The sequence below is a fragment of the Callithrix jacchus genome, chromosome 8 (assembly GCF_049354715.1).
Source record: "Callithrix jacchus isolate 240 chromosome 8, calJac240_pri, whole genome shotgun sequence".
NCBI classification, from domain to species: Eukaryota; Metazoa; Chordata; class Mammalia; order Primates; family Cebidae; genus Callithrix; species Callithrix jacchus.
This window is the reverse complement of record NC_133509.1, coordinates 25,952,198-25,975,710: the sequence shown is the minus strand read 5'-3', so window position 1 is coordinate 25,975,710 and position 23,513 is coordinate 25,952,198. Positions and strand designations below refer to the sequence as shown.

General features: G+C 40.8%; 2 protein-coding genes across 3 annotated transcripts in view; one reads left to right on the top strand and one right to left on the bottom strand.

The window, feature by feature from the left end:
• CHRNA3 (cholinergic receptor nicotinic alpha 3 subunit) overlaps nucleotides 1-7,968 on the top strand; it is a 28,144-nt gene extending 20,176 nt beyond the window's left edge. The window contains exon 6 of the mRNA XM_017966215.4: nucleotides 6,211-7,968. Within this exon, the coding sequence (XP_017821704.1) occupies nucleotides 6,211-6,339 (129 nt within the window). The 3' untranslated portion in view covers nucleotides 6,340-7,968. The remainder of the gene's footprint in view (nucleotides 1-6,210) is intronic.
• A 1,493-nt stretch (nucleotides 7,969-9,461) lies between these two features.
• CHRNA5 (cholinergic receptor nicotinic alpha 5 subunit) overlaps nucleotides 9,462-23,513 on the bottom strand; it is a 28,207-nt gene continuing 14,155 nt past the window's right edge. The window contains exons 2-6 of one of the 2 annotated variants that reach the window (XM_054239528.2): nucleotides 22,985-23,136; nucleotides 16,591-16,635; nucleotides 14,796-14,905; nucleotides 12,618-13,449; nucleotides 9,462-10,138 (exon numbers count right to left, since the gene is read on the bottom strand). In XM_054239528.2, coding sequence (XP_054095503.1) covers nucleotides 9,977-10,138; nucleotides 12,618-13,449; nucleotides 14,796-14,905; nucleotides 16,591-16,635; nucleotides 22,985-23,136 — 1,301 coding nt within the window. In that variant the 3' untranslated portion in view covers nucleotides 9,462-9,976. The remainder of the gene's footprint in view (nucleotides 10,139-12,617; nucleotides 13,450-14,795; nucleotides 14,906-16,590; nucleotides 16,636-22,984; nucleotides 23,137-23,513) is intronic. The other variant, XM_054239529.2, reaches the window with a different exon arrangement.

Genomic DNA, 23,513 nt, shown 5'->3' with positions numbered 1-23,513 from the left:
AGTCGCTGTCTAGGTCTTAGAAGTGGGCACTGATCCCAGCCAGGATCCTTTGTTTTTTTTTTTAATTTTTTGAGACAGAGTCTCACTGTGTCGCCCAGGCTGGAGTGTAGTGGCGTGATCTCCATTCACTGCCATCTCTACCACCTGGGCTCAAGCGATTCTCCTGCCTCAGCCTCCTGAGTAGCTGGGACCACAGGCCTGCACCACCACACCCAGCTAACCTTTGTATTTGTAGTAAAGACACATTTTCACCATGTCAGCCAGGTTGATCTCAAACTCCTGACCTCAGGTGATCCGCCCACCTCAGGCTTCCGAAGTGCTGGGATTACAGGCGTGAGCCACCCAGCCATGATATTTTAGGCTGATAATTCTGAGGCTGTTCTATTTAATTTTTTTCTGTTTGGTTGGGAGATAAAGCTATAGGTATATATATGATTTAATTCATTCTAATTGGAGCCTGGCCCTTGAGCAATTATTTATTAATATACATGTGTTATAATTACTGTTTTAACAGGGTTACAGTTATGTCACATTTTCCGTTTACTCCTTTTTTATATCGAACAGGTAATGTGCCGCATATGTTTTACATTTATTCTCTTGTAGCTATTTCTGATTTAAACCCATCTCCTAGTTTCCTTGATCAGTATCTTATATGTGTCAATATCTGTATCTTACACCCATCCACTCTCCTTCCCCTCTAACCTTTCCATAGAGTTACTGCCTTTGGCCACTCTGGTTATTCCAAGAGCTTCTGTTCAGGATTTTTATGAATGTACTTATTCATGTTGGCCATTCCTTTTTAAGTCTACAGTGAACTTTACCAAGTTTACTGATCCTTCACAAAAATCTTATGGTGTCCCCTGGATTTCTTTTCTTTTTTTAAGAATAAGTTTTCTTTGAAACAGGGCCTTGCTCTGTCACCCATGCTGGAGTGCAGTGGTACAATCACAGCTCATTACAGCCCAGCCTCCTGGGCTCAAGTGATCCTCCCACCTCAGCCTTCCATGTAGCTGGGACTACAGGTGGGCTCCACCATGCCTGGCTAATTTTTAATTTTTTTGTAGAGACAGAATCTATATTGCTCAGGCTGTTCTTGAACTCCTGTGATCAAGTGATCCTCCTGCCTCAGACTTCCAAAGTGCTGGGATTACAGGTGTGAGCCACCACTCCCAGTCAACTCCCTTCTTACAGGCATGCCTTCTCAAGAGTCTTTAAGGGTAAACCTTCTGGGGCCTGAAGGCTAAAACATTTATTATGGCTTCACTTTAAAGAGGCAGTTTAGCTGGCTACAAAAACTCATCAGCTAAGGTTAGACATTTCAGCTAGGGTTGAAATTCTCTTCCTTAAATACTTAAATATTGCTCCATGGTCTTTTCACCTGTGTCACTTTTGAAAGTTTTAAGTCAATCGGGAATGGGGGCTCATGCCTGTAATCCCAGCATTTTGGGAGGCCAAGGCAGGTGGATCACCTGAGGTCAGGAGTTTGAGACCAGCCTGGCCAACATGGCGAAACTGGTCTCCACTAAAAATACAAAATTTAGTTGGGTGTGGTGGCAAGGGCCTGTAATCACAGCTACTTGGGAGGCTGAGACAGGAGAATCACTTGAACCCAGGAGGTAAAGGTTGCAGTGAGCCGAGAGGGTACCATTGCACTCCAGCCTGGGCAACAAGAGCAAGACTCCATCTCAAAAAATTTTTTTAAGTGAGTCTGAGTGTTGGTCCTTTGTGACTATTGGATTCTGCCTCAGAGCTATTCGAATTTTCTATTTGTAGAGAATGTGTCTGGTTAGAGTCTCTCCTAATCTGCTTGGCAGTGGTGTGAGCCATTTCATTCTGAAGTTCCCGTCTTTAATTCTGAGAGACTCCAGCTTCTGATTTCTCTGAAGAGTCCTTCCCGCCCCTTCCTTTTCTCTTTCCCCGAGCTCCTGTTGCACTGACCTGGACACATCGGCATCTCTTGTGCTGTACATTTCCCATCTCCTCATTACTTTTCACCTCTCCCAGGAGAGTTCCACAGTCTCTCCTCCCACCTCTCTGCTGCTTTCCCTCCTGCCAGTTACCCTATCTCCTGAGTTCTTGAACATAACTTCTCTATTTTTCACACCTGTTATTTACACTCGGTTCTTCTGTAAAACTGAGTATTCCTTAGTTTCCAGTAGTCTTTATCTATGAATTTTATCTCAAATAATTGAGTTGGTATATTTGGGGCCTGTAAACTCACTTTTTCCTGGAATGTCAGCCCCCCTTTCTGAATTGTTTGGGGAGGGGCTGAAATCCATGCTTTTAGATGCTGAGGGTCTACGCGGCCGCAAACTAGATCACCTTTCGGGGGTACCGCCTTCCCTCCCCCTCAAGGAATCATGCTGCAAAGAGAGGAATGGAGCCCGAGGACAAAGGAATGACCTTGTCCCTCAAGGAATGTCTCATTACCTCCCTGGCTCTGATCTCCTCCAAGTCCCTCCTATTGGACTGAAGCTGTTTAGTCCTTGATGTGTGGAACTTCAGTCTTAGCTAAAGAGTTTTGTATCCAGCTACTGTCTCTTTGAAGTGAGGCTATGGCCAGGCACAGTGGCTTGCACCTGTTACCCCAGCACTTTGCAAGGCCAAAGCAGGAGGATTGCTTGAGGCTAGGAGTTCAAGACCAGCCTGGCCAACATACCTGAGACCTCATCTCTTAAAATAATGATAATAATAATAATAAATTAAAATAAAAGTGAGGGGTTGGGCACAGTGGCTCATGCCTGTAATCCCAACACTTTGGGAGGTAGATTGCTTGAGCCCCGGAGTTCAAGACCAGCCTGGGCAACATGGCAAAACCCCATCTCTACCAAAAGAAATAAATAAAAGTGAGGCTGCAATAAAATTTTTAGCCTTTTTAAAAATTTTTTTGACAGGGTCTTGCTCTGCCACCCACATCGGAGTGCAGTGGAGCTACCATAGCTCACTGTAGCCTCTAACTCCTGGGCTCAAGCAATCCTCCAACCTCAGCCTCCCAAATAGCTGGGACTATAGGTGTGTGTCACTGCACCCGGCTAATTTTTTTTTCTTAATTTGAAGAGACAGGGTCTCACTGTGTTGCCCAGGCTGGTCTTAAACTCCTGGACTCAAACAGTTTTCCTTCCTTGGTCTCCCAAAGTGCTAGGATTAAAGGTATGATCCACCACACTTGACCTTTTTAGCCTTTAGAAGAACATTTATCCATAAACATTCTTAAGAAGGCATGCCAAAGGCCGGGCACGGTGGCTCAGGCCTTTAATCCCAGCACTTTGGGAGGCCGAGGCAGGTGGACCATCCTGGCCAACATGGTGAAACCCCGTCTCTACTAAAAATACAAAAAAAATTAGCCGGGTTTGGTGGTATGTGCCTGTAATCCCAGCTATTCAAGAGGCTGGGGCAAAAAAATCGCTTGAACCGGGAGGTGGAGGTCTCAGTGAGCCGAGGTTTTGACATTGGACTCCATCCTGGTGACAGAGCAAGACTCCATCTCAAAAAAAAAAAAAAAAAGAGGCATGCCAATACGAAGAGAAATAAATCAGGGGGCTACAAAGGGGAGGAGGAAAGCCTCGGGCTCCACCAGTCAATGGGCAGCTCAGTTCTCTGCTTTTCCCTTCAGCCAGGCTCTGATGGGCTTGCGAGGGACCCCCTGAACCCGCACCTCTGGGCTGGGAGTGGCAGACTAAAGAGGCAAAGTGGCAGGGGAACAAAGATCTCTCCCTAGCCGTCCCCTCTGCCAAGCCCCTCCCCCTGCTCAGGGCTGCCACCCCCAGTCCAGGTAACATTGTCCTGGCTACACCTTTCTGGTTACTAGGTCTTTAAAGTAGTCTTCTCTTGCTTCTGTGCCAGCTCCCAGTTAGGGCTAGTTCGCCATTTTGCCTAACATTCATCTATTTGTGACTCATCAGAAAATGCACAAAGCTTTAAAGACTTTAGAAGTTAGATATAAGCCAGGCTCAGTGGCTGATGCCTATAATCCAACACTTTGGGAGGCCAAGGCAGGAGGATCACTTGAGCCTAGGAGTTCAAAACCATCTTGGGCCACTAAGGGAAACCCTGTCTCTACAAATAGTTAAAAAATTAGGCCAGGTGTGGTGATTCAAATCTGTAAGCCTAGCACTTTGGGAGGCTGAGGTGGGTGGATCAACTGAGGTTGGGAGTTCAAGAGCAGCCTGGCCAACATGATGAAACTCCATCTCTACTAAAAATACAATAAATTAGCCAGGGCGTGGTGGCATGCACCTGTAATCCCAGCTACTTGGGAGGCTGAGGCACGAGAATCACTTGAACCTGGGAGGCAGAGGTTACAGTGAGCCAAGATTTCACAACTACACTCCAGCCTAGGTGACAGAGTGAGATTCTGTCACACACACATTAAAAAAAAACTGTAGTGGCATGCACCAGTAGTTCCAGCTACTCAGGGAGCTGAATGGGGAAAATTACTTGAGCCCAGGAAGTCGAGGCTGCAGTAAGCCATGATCGCACCCCTGCACTCCAGCCTGGGCAACAAAGCGAGACCCCGTCTCAAAAACAAATTGAATATAAAATTTCTGTCCAGCCAGCTCTCTTTGCAGCATGATTTATATTCATGTGTAAGACCCAAGTCTCATCTTTCCTCATGAGGTGTGAGTAAGGGTCATTTTATAAATCAACATTAGTATCACTAGGCTCTATTCATTAAGGACTCTGTCCGGACATAACCTGCTGAGGGAGGTACTGTTCTTATCCCCATTTTATAGATGAGGATATTAAGGCTAAGAGCAGTCACGGAATTGACCCAGATTCTCACAGCTTGAAAGGAGCAGAGCTGGGATTCTAATCAGTTTGTCTCCAAGTCTCTGCTTTTCCATCCCTCGGCCTCCTAGAGCCTTAGGAGATGGCCAGTAGGGGGTGGGTAAGAATCTCACATCCCAAGGTGTATTTGAAGCACACAGAAACCAGTCTTAGGAATTCAAAGTACCTTATGGCAAATATGGCATCATAATTCTAATTTTACCCATGATGATAGTGTTACCGAGAGGACACACCGTCAAGCTGACAATGGCAACATAAAATCTTCCTCTCCCAGCCCCATTTCAGTATACTTAAATTAATAAATTACATGCCGCCTCTTTTTTATGTGATTATTGCTTCAAAATCAGCTGATTCATGGGTTCTCTCCTTCTCAATTCAATTATGGCGTCTTTGCTTTCTGAATTGCCTAGGAGTATAATTATCATAACAATTTTCCTTCCTATTTCAAGCCTAAATTGAAGCTGTATTATATACAATTGGTATTGCTTTTCCTCCTACATTTTACATTATTATCAGCAATTATTTCTGATGTTCAGCCTGCTCTCTAACTGCACAGTATTCCATGATACTTCGGCCTTACAAGTAAAAATGACTTCTGAGCAGGTGGGCATCATGGAGAGGGCAGTGGGGAAGGAAAGACTGATGAGGATGGACTTGCCCTGGTGTGCTTATCTCATTTTTGGAACAGATATTATAAGGAAATGTATTTTATTGTTTTGGGGGCAGGGTCTCGCTCTGTTGCCCAGGCTGGAGTGCAATGGCATGATCTCGGCTCACTGCAACCTCTGCCTCCCAGGTTCAAGAATTTCTCATTCTCGAACTTCAGCCTCCCAAGTAGCTAGTATTACAGGTATGTGCCACCACTCCTGGCCAATTTTTGTATTTTTAGTAGAGTCAGGGTTTCACCATGTTGGCCAGGCTGGTCTCAAACTCCTGACCTCAGGTGATCTCAGAATTCCAAAGGGATTACAGGCGTAAGCCACTGCAGCCCGTCAGAAATTTATATCTACAACTGGATAAGTAGTACTTTGAAACAATGGTAGATTATGTTGGACTATATTAGCCATCCTAACCAAGGTGCAGAATCCTTCCACGGGAGCCTAAGTAACTAGTTTCACTAACTATAAAATTGGAATTCAATTTAGAAAAACTAGGTTATGCATACATTAGGAAACTTCTGATTTGGAACAGATCTAACATGACAAATCTTTTATACCTCTTTCTCTCCTGAATAAAGAGAAACTTGAGAATGGCAGATTTCCTCAGTCTGTATCAATTAGGGGGAAAAAAAGCTTATTGCATATTAGAGACAAAATGGCTTTTACTCCTGCAACAGATCTATTAAATCTTCAGTACTGAAAATGTGTTCATTTTGCCTTTCCCTCCACATTTTTTCTCTTATCATTTTGTTTTGTTTTGCAGATTCAAGATGATTGGAAGTATGTTGCCATGGTGATTGATCGCATTTTTCTGTGGGTTTTCACCCTGGTGTGCATTCTAGGGACAGCCGGGTTGTTTCTGCAACCCCTGATGGCCAGGGAAGATGCATAAGCATTAAGCTGTGTGCCTGCCTGGGAGACTTCCTCGCGTCCAGCCAGGAGGAGGCTGCTTCTTAGTAGGAATATACTTTCTGTTTTCATGCTACCAGCTTTGTTTATGGCATCTCAAGATTTACTTATTTTCCAGTTGTCTTGGTTTTTGTCAAAAAAAGAATCATGCAGAAAAAACGTCGAGTATTTATTATGGATAAATGAACATTTAGCCTTTTTAATATAGTAAAGAGATGTCAAAATGTGATTCTTGTATGTGATACATAGTATGCTGTGCTGTGGAACATACATATAAAAATGCTTCCTTTTTTTAGTTGTTGAGAGGTAACTGGATAGAAAAATGCTGTTCAGAAATATGAAAAGTCATTCAGCTCAGTATCACTACATATCGCCCAGTGATTTTTCTTAGTTAGCTCATAATCTCTTTGAAGTTGTATACTAATTCAGCAATCCCCCACTATTACCCATTTCTTACAATGCACTTCTCATTCTTTTCTGGGTCTAAAGGCTGTGCTTCCATTTCAGAGAGCTTCAGCTATTTCTCTTGCATAATTCTAAATTATACAATGATAAATCATGCCTAATTATTATTAGTAAATTGTCTTAGTGCACCATAAACTGGGTGGCTTATAAACAGAAATTTCTTTCTTAGTTTGGGAGGTTGGGAGGTCCAAAGTCAAGGCATCAGCAATTTGGTGTCTGGTGAGGGTCCTCTTCCCCAGAGGGTGCCTTCTGGCTGTGTCCTAGCTCTGTGGGGTCTATTTTAGAAAGGCACTAACCTCATTCATGAGGGCAGAGCCCCCATGGCCTAATCACCTCTCCACGGCCCCACCTTCTTTTTTTTTTTAAATTTTTTATTGCATTTTAGGTTTTGGGGTACATGTGCAGAACATGCAAGACAGTTGCATAGGTACACACATGGCAGTGTGTTTTGCTTCCTTTCGCCCCTTCACCCACATTTGGCATTTCTCCCCAGGTTATCCCCCCCCCAGTTCCCCCCCTGCTGGCCCTCCCCTTTTCCCCCCAATGGACCCCAGTGTTTAGTACTCCCCTCCCTGTGTCCATGTGTTCTCATTTTTCATCACCCGCCTATGAGTGAGAATATGCAGTATTTCATTTTCTGTTCTTGTGTCAGTTTGCTGAGAATGATGTTCTCCAGATTCATCCATGTCCCTACAAAACCCACCTTCTATCTAAGACAATCACACTGGATTAGGTTGCAACATATGAATTTGGGGAGGACACATTCGGACCACAGCATGAACCTTTAGAACAGGGGTTCTCAGCCTTAGCACGATGGACATTTTGGGCTGGATAAGTACGTGTTGGGACAAAGTGGGGGTATCCTAGCAGTACCATGGCCTCTACCCACTAGATGCCAGTAACATACCCTGCTTCTTCACCAGTTATGATAACCAAGAATGTCTCCATTGTTAAATGGAGGCATTTTTGCCCCTGGTTGAGAAACATTGCTTTAGACAAATTATTAAGAAAGAATATCACATACTACGCTTCTGAATCTTAACATGATTATTATCACTGACACAGATGATGATTCACAGAGACTGTTTGAATCTTGTCTCACTAGTTGTGTTTTTCCTATGCAAAAATAAAATGGACAGAATTGCAACCCACTGTGACTCATGTTTCAATAAGTCAAAAGGAAGATGTCAACAAAATTTATTTACGTAGACCGGGTGCGGTGGCTCATGCCTGTAATCCCAGTACTTTGGGAGACCAAGGCAGGCGGATCACAAGGTCAGGAGTTCAAGACTAGCCTGACCAATATGGTGAAACCCCATCTCTACCAAAAATACAAAAAAAAAAAAAATTAACCAGGCATGGTGGCGTGCACCTGTAATCCCAGCTACTCTGGAGGCTGAGGCAGGAGAACTGCTTGAACCCAGAAGGCGGAAGTTGCAATGAGCTGAGATCATGCCACTGCACTCCAGGCTGGGTGACAAAGTGAGACCTTGTCTCAAAAAAAATTTATGTCTAAAAATCTGAAGTCACAGCAATGGGAGTGTAAGAAGGGTCAGGGATATCTACAAGCTAAGGTAGCAATTTAAATTCATCACACGAGGCTCTCACTCATTAAATGGCATTAAACACCTGCCTACAATAAAATGCAAACTAGACAGAGTCTCCGCTGCCTTCCAGAGTGTTGGCTTGAACTTAGATAGGTTACTTACTACAAATAAATAAGGTGTTTGTTATCTCAACAGCTAACAGTTCTAAATTGAATGCAAGGTTTCTGTCTGTTTTCTACCTGGTCACGCCTGAAGTGGTGGCATTTAGATGTGAAATTTAACCGTTACATCTGTGTTACATTACACTATACTGAATCATTTATGCTGTACTAGTAATAGGCTATTGATTACATCTAAAAGCCCTTGCAACTCTAAGATTCTATTATTATGTTAGAATGGAGAGAAAATTGAAATATTACAGGTATATAACAGTGTGATTATACCAAATTAGAGTACCATCTTTAATCTTGGAAGATTGTTTTCTCACAGAATGCTTTAGACCTGAATGTTTTTTTTATTTATTTTATTTTTTGAGATGGCATTTCACTCTTGTTGTCCAGGCTGGAGTACAATGGTGCAATCTCAGCTCACTGCAACCTCCCACCTCCTGAGTTCCAGCAATTCTCCTGCCGCAGTCTCCTGAGTAGCTGGGACTACAGGCACCCAATACCACACCTGGCTAATTTTTTGTATTTTTAGTAGAAACGGGGTTTCACCATGTTGGCCAGGCTGGTCTCGAACTCCTAATCTCAGGTGATCCATCTGCCTCGGCTTTCCAAAGTGCTGGGATTACAGATGTGAGCCATTGTGCCCAGCCCTAAATATGTCTTTCTAAATGGGTTGATGTAATTGTAGTGGACTGACTGTTCTAAGATCATGGATAAAGAGATACTACCACAGTTTACATGGAAGATGGTTCTATTAATCATAGGAAATGTGGACCAGAGGATTTACATTAATGTTAAGGCTATGCTACTGGGTGTCCACAGGAATTGTCTAATGTATGACTTTACAGTGGAAGGTGAGCTACAAAAAGTTAACACAATAATTATTCAGTTTAAGCATCTAAAGAATAAAGTAAGCCTTAAGGGAGTTCCCGGTTCCTGTTTTTCATTTATTTTTAAAATGTTGGTTATGGAAAAGCAGCATCACATTAAGTAATTATTATATCAAATAGTCAGCTTTTTAAATATAGCAGTATAATATTAAAGATTAGCTGTTACTCAGTGAGTACAGGGAAGTGTATGTACCTTTACCAAATGCAGAAACGTTGTAAAATCAGTCTTCAAATACAACTGGAATTTTCCAGCACAGTCAAAGGATGAGCTTTACTGTTGATTGTAAATTAGCATCCTTCGCCAGGATACAAATACTAGATTTTTCACTAGTACAGTTTGGATAATATTTTGCTAGTTTTAGAAGATCAAATGTTACCTCATCAGTTATTCATTCTAATGGATCATCTATTAACACATGTTGAGGTTAGCAACTATTAATCTGTTAAAGCTCGCACCAAGTTTAACACATAACTTACATTTTCATAATTTTGTAGACGCCATAAGATATATGTGTGTGAACTAAATATACACTTCAGTCCCTTGGGAGGCTTCACTTATTTGCAGTTCCGATATGAACTGGTATTATTATATTTGCCCATTTATAAATTACAGGAGCAAAAAGCCCAAGAGATCCAACAATTGAAACGAAAAGAAAAGTCCACAGAAACATCCGATCAAGAACCTGGGCTATGAATTTCCAGTCTTCAACAACCTGTTATGAAAAAAAAAAAACACATTAAACAATTGTAAATTGTGTACATATTTTAAGATGTAACAAACACACTGAGTTAGAAGCCAAACAGCCTCTGCCCCCCATTACTGCCTCTAACTGGGAAGTGACCCTATACTCGGTTCAGGGACAGACACTAGCCTGATGGTCTATTATAGATATAAGCTTTAAAAGAGACTACAAAATATGTTCACATCAACTTGTAATCTATTACAAGTGGTCTAGTTTGATAGATTTGAAAATAAAACTTAAAATAGACTACTTGGATATTTTACAATAAACTAAAAAAAAGTATTCTTATTATGCAGTTATTCTTGCTACTCATTCTTGTCCAGTAGTGTTTACTTATTTTAATATTTTGAGAGACTCTAGCCTGAGGTTAATTTCATGCCAAATTAAAAGTTCATTCAGAATAATGCACATTAGAAAGCTGTTCATCTTCCCCACATATGCACTTTATTATTTTTGAATTTCCTAGGGACCACTTCAGTCTAATTTCATGAGCACAGACCGGTCTTCCCTGGAGCCAGCTTTAGTAGGGAGCTGGTTCAGCCGGTCAGAGCCACCAGAAGGAAACAGGAGGCTGAGCCCGGCCACTGAGCAGCAGGGCCCCCCTTTCTACAGGGCCATTTCTTTGACCAGGGGTGAGCTTCTGTGAAGGATGGTGTCCTCTATAGGAACCGTGCTTCAAGGGGTAGGATAATTTAGAATTTAGAGCATTGCAAACACTCTATTACTTCTCTGCTTCCAAGTTTTCCTCTGAAAATAAATCCCACCTCCCTGGTCCTAGTAGTATGAGCCATGACCCTTTTGCACGATACTTTGCAGACATTTATTAAATTTCATCTCAGTTTAAACCATTATCTAACAAATACATGTACTTTCAAAAACTTCATTGATAGCTCCAAACCTTATAAACTAATTTAATTATGCTACCACCAAATAGAAACTTTATAAATCCAGAGCATTAAAAGTTTTCATGATGGATGCACCAAAGTCTCAGCAGTCACCATGAAAAGAACTTATGCAAGTGAACAAATACCACATGTTTTCCAAAAACCTACTGAAATAAATAAATAGTATAATAAGGAAGGAATGCCTTATTGAAATTAAATCATTCAAATATGAGCAAAAATAAAAAGTTTTAAAAAATATATACATCAAATGCCCCTTTTGGGGGAAAGGCTATTTTGCCAAATTCATTCTATCTCCTCATACCTAATGGAAAATTTTCCATTTAAAATAGCTTTACAAATTATAATTAACATAATTTTAATGTACATTCAATTATGAAAATATTACTATAGTCACAGGTTTAAAATAATACACCATAGAAAGAAAGCAGTGACAAGTCTGAAATCTTACATATTTTAAAAGAAAATGCAGGCCAATATGATTGCCTTAGTAAAATTAAAATGTATTCATGTTCAATTCCTTCATTTTAAATATTAACCTTAAGGGACAGTTATTTTTCTATAAAAAAGTTTTTAAGCAGATGTTTGATTTTAGGCAAATTAAGCACAGTAAACACTACTACTAAGCTTCATATGAATCCTCCAATGTATCATACATAACACATAATAACACCTTCTCTTATTTTCCCTAACATTCTCTGGTAAATGAACAAAAAGATTCATTTTAGAAAAATATATTGGCTATATTTATAAATCTCACATTAAGCTCATTCTTTAAAAGAACTTTTTTTTTTTTTTTTTTTTTGAGATGGAGCCTCACTCTGTCACCCAGGCTGGAGTGCAATGGCGCGATCCTGGCTCACTGCCACCTCGGCCTCCTAGGTTCAAGTGATTCTCCTGCCTCAGCCTCCCGAGAAGCTGGGACTACAGGCATGTGCCACCATGCCCAGCTAATTTTTTTGTATTTTCAGTAGAGACGAGGTTTCACCATGTTGGTTAGCTTGGTCTCAAACTCCTGACCTCAAATGATCTGCCCTCCTTGGTCTCCCAAAGTGCTAGAATTACAGGTGCAAAGCCGCTGTGCCTGCCCTAAAGGAACTTTTGATAACTGCATTAACTATCATAACCTTGTTCTGCCTACAGATTATCACAATTTAGAAACAAAGTTACTGAAGACAAAATTAAAACAGTCCACCCACTGCCCTCACCCCCCAAAATTAAAACAATTCATCATGTCAGAGTCAAGAAATATGGCAGGATTATTATTCCTTAGAATATATAACACTGAATTTTCTTTGGAGTCATCCAAGATGCTGATGAGGGAAGTAGAGAAGTGAGATTTGTGTAGATGCCCCATTTTGCAGGTGTTTTAACTGAAACAAACCTTAGTAAAGCTCTTTTATAGAAAATTCTAGCAACAGTTCTGGCCCTCCATCTATGCTTAGTCTTACTTAAGGGTCATGCTTTTTACTCTGCCAAAAGTAATGGAAGTAACTTCTGAACTTAGAATGGAAGCAGATCTGCATTTGCAAATACACGTCACAGACCTCACGGACATCATTTTCCTTCACGATGTGTCTTGTAATGTAGCGAATAGAATCGAGTGCAGCTTCCATTGTGTTTCTAGAAGATTTTGGTCCACTACCACTCTCAGTTTGCTCCTTCTGAGTGAAGTACCTATCCGCATGACTTCTCATGCAAAGCAGTTTGGGAAGCTTGTGAAGAAATATCTTGCGCACCCAAGGAGCCATGGCATTATGTGTTGAGGAAGAACGATGATGAATGTTGATAGCGAAGACAGTTACCATAATTGACAGTGTCACAAAAATCATGGTAAATACCAGGTACTCTCCAATCAGAGGTATGACTTTTGAAGATGAAGGTATGATCTCTTCAATAACCAGCAGGAAGACAGTTAAAGAGACAAGAACTGACGTGCAGAGACAAATCTTTTCACCTTCATTTGAAGGAAGATAGAAGACAAGTACAGTTAAAAATGAGAGCCCGATACAGGGTATTATAAGAAACAAGCTATAAAAGAGAGGCAGGCGCTTGATTACAAATGAGTAAGTGACATGCGGATACCAGCAACAGCTGTCGGTTCTGTTTCCTTTGCTCCCTGTTGCACTCACAATCTCCCATTCTCCATTATCAAAAAAATCTCTCTTGTCTACATCTTGGTCCTCTAGAATTATATCAACCTGCGATCCATCGTAAGTCCAAGAACCAAATTTCATGGAACAGTTCTGTAGATCAAATGGAAAAAACGTGACATCGATGGTACATGAACTTTTGTAGTTTGCCGGTGGAGTCCAGGTGACAGTACCATTGTACCTGATGACTGTTTTCGTACTGGTCCCTTCAAAACGTCCATCTGCACTAAAATACACACATATACAATAACAATGCATCATGAATTGTATTAATAGAAGCCTAATATAAAAGCAGGCCTATAACTGATTGCATGAAATAATTTTTAAGTCACTATACTTCAGATAAGATATACCTGCTACACATAGGGGGCCCTCCTCTAGGAATATCTTCCTTAAATGTCTAACTCTACTAGAACTGAACCCCATCTTCTGCAAATACTCCAGGATGGACAAATCTCTATTTCACAGAAGCCTGAGATTCTATTGGTTGAAAGGACCTCACCTTACAAAATAGACTCAGGCTATTTACGCAATGGCCACGCATACAGCCAAAACCTGAATCCACATTCCTAGACTTGTTGCACAGTGCTCTTCCTCCTTCATTGCAAATACTGGCCGCTTTTTCCTTTGATGGGAAAAGACCATCAACACCAAGCTAGGCATGGCCCTGAAAAGCAGCTGTGCCTCTCAAGCTCTCTCACCAAGTGAATTCTTATACTGGAGAAGTCTAGCAGGAAAGCATACCACCAACATAAGATTTCTTTAAAATATTGTTCTGTGTCTTCAAATTCATGTGGCTTTTGCACACCGTTCTGTGATATATCCATGTTTAAGACAAAAATGTTTTCAATTACTGAAAATAAAATGCTCCAAGAAGCTGCATCGTGTGTCCTTACAAGCTTTGTTCATTTCTTAAGAAGCATGGAGGTAAAGGGTGTCAAAAGATTAGATATTTTTGTGTAGCAGTTGCTCTGTCCTCATGCCAAACACCTTCTTTCAAATCAGACAAAATGCTTTAAGATTAGCACAAATTCCTAGCTTTGCCCAGGAGTGGTCTTAGAAAAAAAAAATGGTACCCAGAACTATCCTCTCCCTAAGTTAAAAAAAAAAAAAAATCCTCAAAACACACCTAGGTAGGATGCCTCTAAAGGTGAACTAGTAATTAACTCAGCATTCCTCATTGTGAGAACACAATACAGTCTTTAAATCCAATTAGAAGGATGCACAATTGAACATGAAATATTACCTCAATGATGTAAAAAACATACCCAAACAATCTAGAGTCCACCAAATATATAGTCTAGTAAATCAAAGGGTTAATGGAGCCATCAGTCCCCTTAGTGTGACCCCCTATGCTGCCTGCATGCAAGCTCTGTGATCTTGGGCAAGAACCACCACCATAAACCTCTGTTTCCTCATCTGTAAACATGTCATCACACCCAGCACATGCGGTCTTGTCATTTGATTTTTATACCTCCACAATTTTCAAAAGGGAGAAAAATTATTAGTGCCTAATAGTAATATACATGTTTTCTTTTGAAAATATAAAACTATGTTTAGAATATAACTTACTTATCAAACAAAACGATGTCAGGTGTCCAGACAGAGTCTGAAGGAACACGTATAACTTTTATTCCACCATAGTCCTCAGGGTTCCATCTTAATTTTACATCTATCCATTCCTTTAAAACAAAGAAATCTGCCTCAATTTCAATAAAAGTAATAATCAAAAGTAGTGAATGCTACACTTTTTTGTCACATCAGAAACTATATACATGAGATCATCTCAACCCCTAACAAAGAACACTCACCTCCCTGTCTTTCTTCTTATGGACACCAGATCACCCTGTCCTCTCTAGTGGTGGTTCTCACCGTGGTCCATGTGAGACACAGGCAAGAACCAGAGCCAGATGTGTTCATGGCTCTGCTCAGCAACTCTTCTCCCACCAACTGACTATATCCAGGCCTTGAAGTCACAGGCACTTCACATCCAGGTTCAAGGGAATCATTCTTTTTTCCAGAGGTATTGCCACCCAATTTGGCTGTTCTGGTCCGTGCAAAAGGGAGTTGGATTTATTACACATTCTGCATATTTCAACACCTTGCCCTGCCTCCACACAGTTACAATTCTGTAAGCAACTTAGGAGCTGTACCCTGAGAAAAGCCTATATGCCTTTCAGGAGTTTGGGGTTAGAGATGATAAAGGAAAAACAAAAGGAAACGCTCAACAGCAGTTAGGACATATGTATGGTGGCCCAGAAAAGAACAGAAGTCTTTTATATAAAATGGACTATCTACATAAAAATAATTCATTTCATTCTTGCTCTTTTCCCCCAGTCAGAATCCTTGCAGTGGCCTATAAGCAGCTGCTACTCCACCAGCCTCTTCTTGCTCATCTGATCCCATCTCCTACACCTGCCCTCCCCAGTGGTTCTCTCTCACCACTAGCCACACTGGAGGCCTTGCAACTGCTTAAACATACTAGGTGCACAGCAGCCTCGGAACCTGTGCACTTGCAGGTCCTGCTGCTGAAACGCTCCTCCCCAGATACACACATGGCTTGCTTCCTCTCCTCCAAGCCTTTGTTCAGACACTATCTTCTCCATGCTGCTTTCTCTGGCCACCGTCTTTATAAGTACAGCCCCAACACGCCCTAGCTTCTTTCCCAGTGTGTTTTCCCCCAAGCTTATTGGCTTCTAAGGTAATATACAACTTGTTTATTTTTCCCCCACTAGGTTGAAGTTCCACGAGGGCAGCTGATGTGGTTTGGCTTGTCCCCTCCCGCACACCAATCTCATCTTGAAGTGTAGCTTCCATAATCCCCCCATGTAGGAGGGACCCAGTGAGAGGCAATTGTATCATGGGGGCAGGTTTTCCCTGTGCTGTTCTTGTGATAGTAAGTCTCATGAGATCTGATGGTTTCACAAAGGACAGTTCCCCTGCACACACTCTCTTGCCTGGTGCTATGTAAGACGTGTCTTTGCTCCTCCTTCACCTTCCACCATCATTGTGAGGCCTCCCTAGCCACGTTGAACTGTGAGTCCATTAAAACTCTTTCCTTTCCTTATGGCAGTATGAGAACAGACAAATACAGCACAGTTTTTTGTCTGTTTTGTTCACTGCTGTTTCCCCAGTGCCCATAACACTGAATGGCACACAGTAGGCACTGCAAAAAATATTGGCTGAATAAATACAAGAACTCCATCTACCCTCATCTTTCTGTATCCTGCCAATCTACCAAGGCCACATATTCACATATTCATTCATATTCAAAAATATCCATATTCTTGTATTTCTGCTACAAGACCTATAATAAAAATAGGCATCCCAGTCACTAATTGGGTGCCTGTTTGAATTTTATACATACCTGTTTCAACCAGACATTTGTTGTCATTAACTGATTTTTCTCATCCTTTAAAAAATAAAAATTTAAATAAGGTTGATTATTTCAACGACAGAAACAATTCTTTAAATAATAAATTTCACATTGTTATATAAACACTCTTCACATAGTACCCACATTTGGTTCATCAGTCTGGTTCTCTAGAAAGCTAGGATCTTTCTTTCAGCCTAATTTCACATTATTCCTTTCAACACACTCTATTTCAGATAAACTACACTAAAACATACCTTTGGCATTTTTACATTTAACATTCATCAACTCAACTACTATACTTCCTCAAATTTAAGATCCAGTCTAAGATATAAGCACTGTGTTATTTTATGTGCATAGCACTAAGAGGAGGAAAAAGGCTGGCAACAAACTGCAAGCTGCCATGAATTTAACACACATCATGGTTTCAGAGGTGTTAAAATGCAGAAAAGTGTGCTTCGTAGAATCGGTGAGATAAGGTATTTCTGTACATTCCTGAGTGACATCTCTTACAGTCATTTGCCTCTACTGAGGCAAGAATCTGAATCTCCTTGTAGATCTACTATATAGAAACACTATTGGGAGCTGGGCACAGTGGCTCATGCCTCTAATCCCAGCACTTTGGGAGGCCAAGGGGAGGGCGGATCACTTGAGGACAGGAGTTTGAGACCAACTGAGCCAACATGATGAAATTCCATCTCCACTGAAAACAAATATAAAAAATTAGCCAGGTGTGGTGGCACATGCCTGTAATCCCAGCTTTTCAGGAGGCTGAGGCATAAGAATTGTTTGAACCCGGGAGGCCAAGGTTGCAGTGAGCCAAGATCATGCCACGGCACTCCAGCCTGGGCAACAGAGTGAGACTTTCTCAAAAAAAAAAAAGAGAAAAAGAAAAAATATTGAGGTCACAGCCTTGCATGCCAATTTTATAAAGCTTCTCACGCCTACTTTTTTAATAGAGAACTGAAGGTCCTTGGTACTTCTCACTTACAGGTCTCTGCTCTCATGTCTTTGTTATCCCGGTCCTTTACCAAATATTCAAGGTCTAATTAAAGTATGCTTCTTCCATTAAATTTTACTAAATATCATGGAGCCAGGAGAATCAATAAAAGATCCATAATCGCCAGCCACAAATATATTATATATAGGATACAATGCTATGCACAGAGACTCACAGAAGAATGAGGCAGTTGGGGAGAAGACAGAGGTTAAATAAATATTAATAGCTCAGCTAGCTGGAGGTGACCCATTCCTTATCCCATCCCAACAACAGGTAAGTGACCCAGGACAAAGGAAGAGACCAGAAGGAAGCATACCCCTGGGGATGCAGGCAGCTCCATGAGTCCCTGCATGGGGAGAATGAGTATGGGGAAATGCAGCATGGCCAACTCTCTGACTATGCAGGTCCAAAGACCAATTTTCCATGATTAAAACACTGTAGTTTTCAGATAAAGAAACTGGCCCAGTGGGGCAACTTGCCTGAAGTCACACCACCAATTAGGGTAGAACTGATTTTAGAAGTCACATTTCCTAAATCTAAACCTCACCTCACCAACTCTACTGTCCGCCCCGGTCACACACCATCCAAAATAATTGCTGATCCCTGCACCTGAATATGCTGGTTAGGCAAAAGTTCTAAACAGAGGCATTTATAATTAGGAAAGCTCTGGTAAACATATTACCCATGACGGGCAGTAGGTTATCTTTGAGAATCTAATGAAAATTATAGGCCCTTTTCCTAGAAAAATGTGCACGCACACATAAATTAGGCTCCCAGCAATACTTAGCATTTTCAGCAATAACACAGATAAAAGAATAATCCACAGGTTCTCAAATGGCTCCAAAGATGGGGTGGTCAGCCATTACCATAACGGATACCGCCTCATTTAATGTGACGTCAAATGCCTCCCAAGCATCTACAACGTGCTCGGCACAATGGATGGTGCAGCAAAAATGAAACTGAGGATGGACAAATGTAGGATGATCCCCAGGAGGAAACCACAGATAAATGGAAAAATGTTAACTACGTGCATAAATACAGCAGAAGAGTTTCAGGGATAATAATATTTTTAAAAAGATTTTATCTTAGCTGGGCGCAGTGGCTCACGCCTGTAATCCCAACACTTTGGGAGGCCGAGGCGGGTGGATCATGAGGTCAGGAGTTCAAGACCAGCCTGGCCAAGACAGTGAAACTTATTCTCTACTAAAAATACAAAAATTAGCCAGGCATGGTGGCACACACCTCTAATCCCAGCTACTCAGGAGGCTGAGGCAGGAGAATTGCCTGAACCCAGGAGGCAGAGGCTACAGTGAGCCGAGATCGCGCCATTGCACTCCAGCCTGGGTAACAAGAGCGAAACTCCGTCTCAAAAAAATAAATAAATAAATAAAAGAAAGAAAAAAAGACTTTATCTTTAAAATCAAAACAAGCCAAAAATGAGATTAAAAAAAAAAAAAGACAGAACATGTGGGAAATAAGGCAGGAATCTACCAAATATGATTCCGGGCAGCTTAGCGATAAGCTGTGACACAATTCAGTGAAGTTTCTATTCTCCATCTCCCCTGACTCCAGTCATTTTCCCCTTTCTTAGTCACTGACATTTCATTTCCTGGGCTGTTCTCTCAAAAACAACCCTTCCCCAACTTCTATGCTTGGTTAGCCCTTCCTTCTACACTTTCTACAAATGTTCCTCAAGAATTAGGTTCTTGCTCTTCCCACTAACTTTAAAAACTCATCAAAGTGGGAAGTGAGAGGTGAGGGCAAAAACAAAAGCAAAAATCTCATCAAAGTTTTCAAATATCACCTCCAGGCCAGCAATTCCAGACGGACATCCTTGGTCTCATCTGTCACCTCAGAGCCAGTCTAGACTTCCCAAAGGCTAGTGAACATTTTCTTTGGAATTAACACCTCTAACCAGAGTCAAACTCATCATCTTCTCTGCCCCACTCATATAACAATAAATAGTATCTTTCAAATGTGTTACTCTTTCATTCTAATCACCTAGTCTTCAAAATGCGATGCCTTGCTCCATATTCAGTGGTCAAGTCCTTTTCCTTCTTCTTTGTAGTCCTCTAACTTGCATCTCATCTTCTAGTCTTTCACCCCCCAAAACCATGTGCATTACTCTTTTACCGATCTTCTGGAAGTACTGCTTTGACCATGTCTGTTGCCTATCAGATCTCTCACTCATTCAGCATTTACCATGTACCAGATACCATGCTAGGCTCCGGGACAGAGACAAGGAATAAAGCTCACCCAGCTTTGAAGATGAAATGCCAGAGCACATGAGTACCAGTGAGTGTCATGGGCACCATATTACAGTGCAAAAAAAAAAAAAGTTTAAGCACAGGAGAAGCTGTCTTAGGGAGTCTGGAGAGATTTCACAAAGGGTCTGACAAATGAATTTGGCCTTGAATAATAAATGGCTAGTCACAATTGCTACAAAAAGAAGAAAATACCTTGGAATACAACTCACAAGGAACGTAAGGGACCTCTTCAAGGAAAACTACAAACCACTGCTCAACAAAATAAGAGAGGACACAAACAAATGGAGAAACATTCCATGTTCATGGTTAGGAAGAATTAATATCGTGAAAATGGCTATACTGCCCAAAGTAATTTACAGAATCAATGCTATCCCCATCAAGCTACCATTGACTTTCTTCACAGAACTGGAAAAAACCACCATGAACTTCATATGGAACCAAAAGAGAGCCCGCATAGCCAAGTCAATTCTAAGCAAAAAGAACACAGCGGGGGGCATCACACTACCGGATTTCAAACTATACTACAAGGCTACAGTAATCAAAACAGCATGGTACTGGTACCAAAACAGAGATATAGACCAATGGAACAAAACAGAGGCATCGGAGGAAACACAACATATCTACAACCATACAATCTTTGATAAACCTGACAAAAACAAGCAACAGGGAAAGGATTCCCTGTTTAATAAATGGTGTTGGGAAAACTGGCTAGCCATGTGCAGAAAGCAGAAACTGGACCCCTTCCTGACACCTTACACTAAAATTAACTCCAGATGGATTAAAGACTTAAACATAAGACCTGACACCATAAAAACCCTAGAAGAAAATCTAGGCAAAACCATTCAGGACATAGGAGTAAGCAAGGACTTCATGATCAAAACACCAAAAGCGTTGGCAACAAAAGCCAAAATAGACAAATGGGACCAAATCAAACTCCACAGCTTCTGCATGGCAAAAGAAACAGTCACTAGAGTGAATCGGCAACCAACAGAATGGGAAAAAAATTTTGCAGTTTGCCCATCTGACAAAGGGCTGATATCCAGAATTTACAAAGAACTCAAACAGATTTACAGGAAAAAAACAAACAAGCCCATTCAAAAATGGGCAAAGGATATGAACAGACACTTTACAAAAGAAGACATACATGAGGCCAACAAACATATGAAAAAATGCTCATCATCACTGGTCATTAGAGAGATGCAAATCAAAACCACATTGAGATACCATCTCACACCAGTTAGAATAGCGATCATTAAAAAATCTGGAGACAACAGATGCTGAAGAGGATGTGGAGAAATAGGAACACTTTTACACTGTTGGTGGGAGTGTAAATTAGTTCAACCATTGTGGAAGACAGTGTGGCGATTCCTCAAGGCCTTAGAAATAGAAATTCCATTTGACCCAGCAATCCCATTACTGGGTATATAGCCAAAGGACTATAAATCGTTCTACTATAAGGACACATGCACACGAATGTTCATTGCAGCACTGTTTACAATAGCAAAGACCTGGAACCAACCCAAATGCCCATCGATGATAGACTGGATTGGGAAAATGTGGCACATATACACCATGGATTATTATGCAGCAATCAAAAATGATGAGTTCGTGTCGTTTGTAGACGTGGATGAATCTGGAGAACATCATTCTCAGCAAACTGACACAAGAACAGAAAATGAAATACCGCATATTCTCACTCATAGGTGGGTGATGAAAAATGAGAACACATGGACACAGGGAAGGGAGTACCAAACCCTGGGGTCTATTGGGGGGAAGAGGAGAGGGACAGCGGGTGGGGGGGAGCTGGGGAGGGATAGCCTGGGGAGAAATACCAAATGTGGGTGAAGGGGAGGAAGGCAGCAAAACACACTGCCATGTGTGTACCTATGCAAATGTCTTGCATGTTCTGCACATGTACCCCAAAACCTAAAATACAATAAAAAAAGAAGAAAAAAAATTAAAATGTACAAAATCATATGCTAATAAAAATAAATAAATAAATAAATAAATGGCTAGTGCCAGTAGGAAAGTTCTCCCAGGAAGTAAGCATGGCAGGAGCAAAGACGAAGTAGCGTGCAGGGATCCTCCTCGCCTTCGGCACCATCCAATCAGACCACTCCTGCATGCCCGGGCTTCCAACATTCATCTTTTGATGTAAACAGCTCTACAGAAGGGCTCAGTTATCACTTATATACCTATGATTATATTGTTCCTCTGTATTTAAATACTCTTGCTCTATGCCATGTAAAACCCTACACTTGCTGCAATGCCAACTCAGGTGCCACCTCATCTACCCTACCTTCTTTGATAAGGTCATTCATCAAGGTCTGAATTCCCAGCTCTTTTTACTGTAAAACATGTGTGTATATATATGTATATGTGTGTGTGTGTGTATATATTTAATATATATATATATATATATTATATATATATATATTATATATATATATATACACACACACACACACACACACATACATATACTTGGTTTTTCTGGGAACACAACAGGGAAATAATTATTGATATACATGTTCAGAACAAGAAGAAACTAGTTTAAAAAGCAGCATGAATGTTTTACTTTAAATAGATAGGATCTCTTGACAATAAGAACAAGTTATCAAGGGAACTTATTCTACCTAATGAATGTCACATGGAAAATTTTCTGAAATGTTTTAAGTGTGATCCCAAGATGATGATCTATTGTGATACTTTTAGGTCCTAAGAATCTATCACTCAATTTTTGGACTTTTTCTCTTCAAAACATTTTTTTTTTCTTATCCCTACGTTCAAGCTAACAAGTTACTCTTAAACTTTCTGAGCATATTTTTTAACACATTTTAGGACTATATAATGTCTTAGATCTTTGAATTTGTTGAAGATAGTCTTACCAAATTGAGATTACCAAATTGAGATAAACAGTTTCCAAACTATAAAATATAATATAAACACAGTGTGTTATCAGGTACGTGACATAATCATTACTTTTCCCTGATGAGCTCCTTCAGGAAAAGGACTGCCTCAATCAGCTTTGTAATCCTTGGTGCCCAGCACAGTGCCTGGGCACACACCAGGCTCTCATTAACCTGTGGGAAATTGGGCATTTAAGGATATGCACACCTACCACATCCACCAATTGAGATATTGCAAGTCCAAACTTTATTTTTATTTTGTCATTCAGGTGTTCCACAGGACGAACCCATCTTTCATAGCCTTGAAATAAATCCTTAAGCAAACTATCTTCATGTTTTGCAATAGAAGAAGGTTCAGATGATCCTGTATAACAAAATTTTAAAAGTTAGTATACTGGCTTCTCTCCCACCAGATACCTATATTTCAAACAAAACTTCAAACCCAGGAGGCAAATGTTGCAGTGAGCCAAGATCAGGCCACTGCACTCAAACTTGGGCCATAGAGCAAGGCTCTGTCTCAAAAAAAAAAAAGTTCAGCATTATTAATGAACTAAACTACAATTTAGGCTATTATTAATTTAGCTCTTAAAATGAAATATTAATATAAGTATTTCTGATCAAATAAGGGATATTCTCATTCAGATATGTCTTAGTTAAATCAGACTACTGACTATGGAACATGCTGAGTTCCTCAAGAAACACTCAGTACTCAATACAGAATAATTTCAAATCTAAGTAATA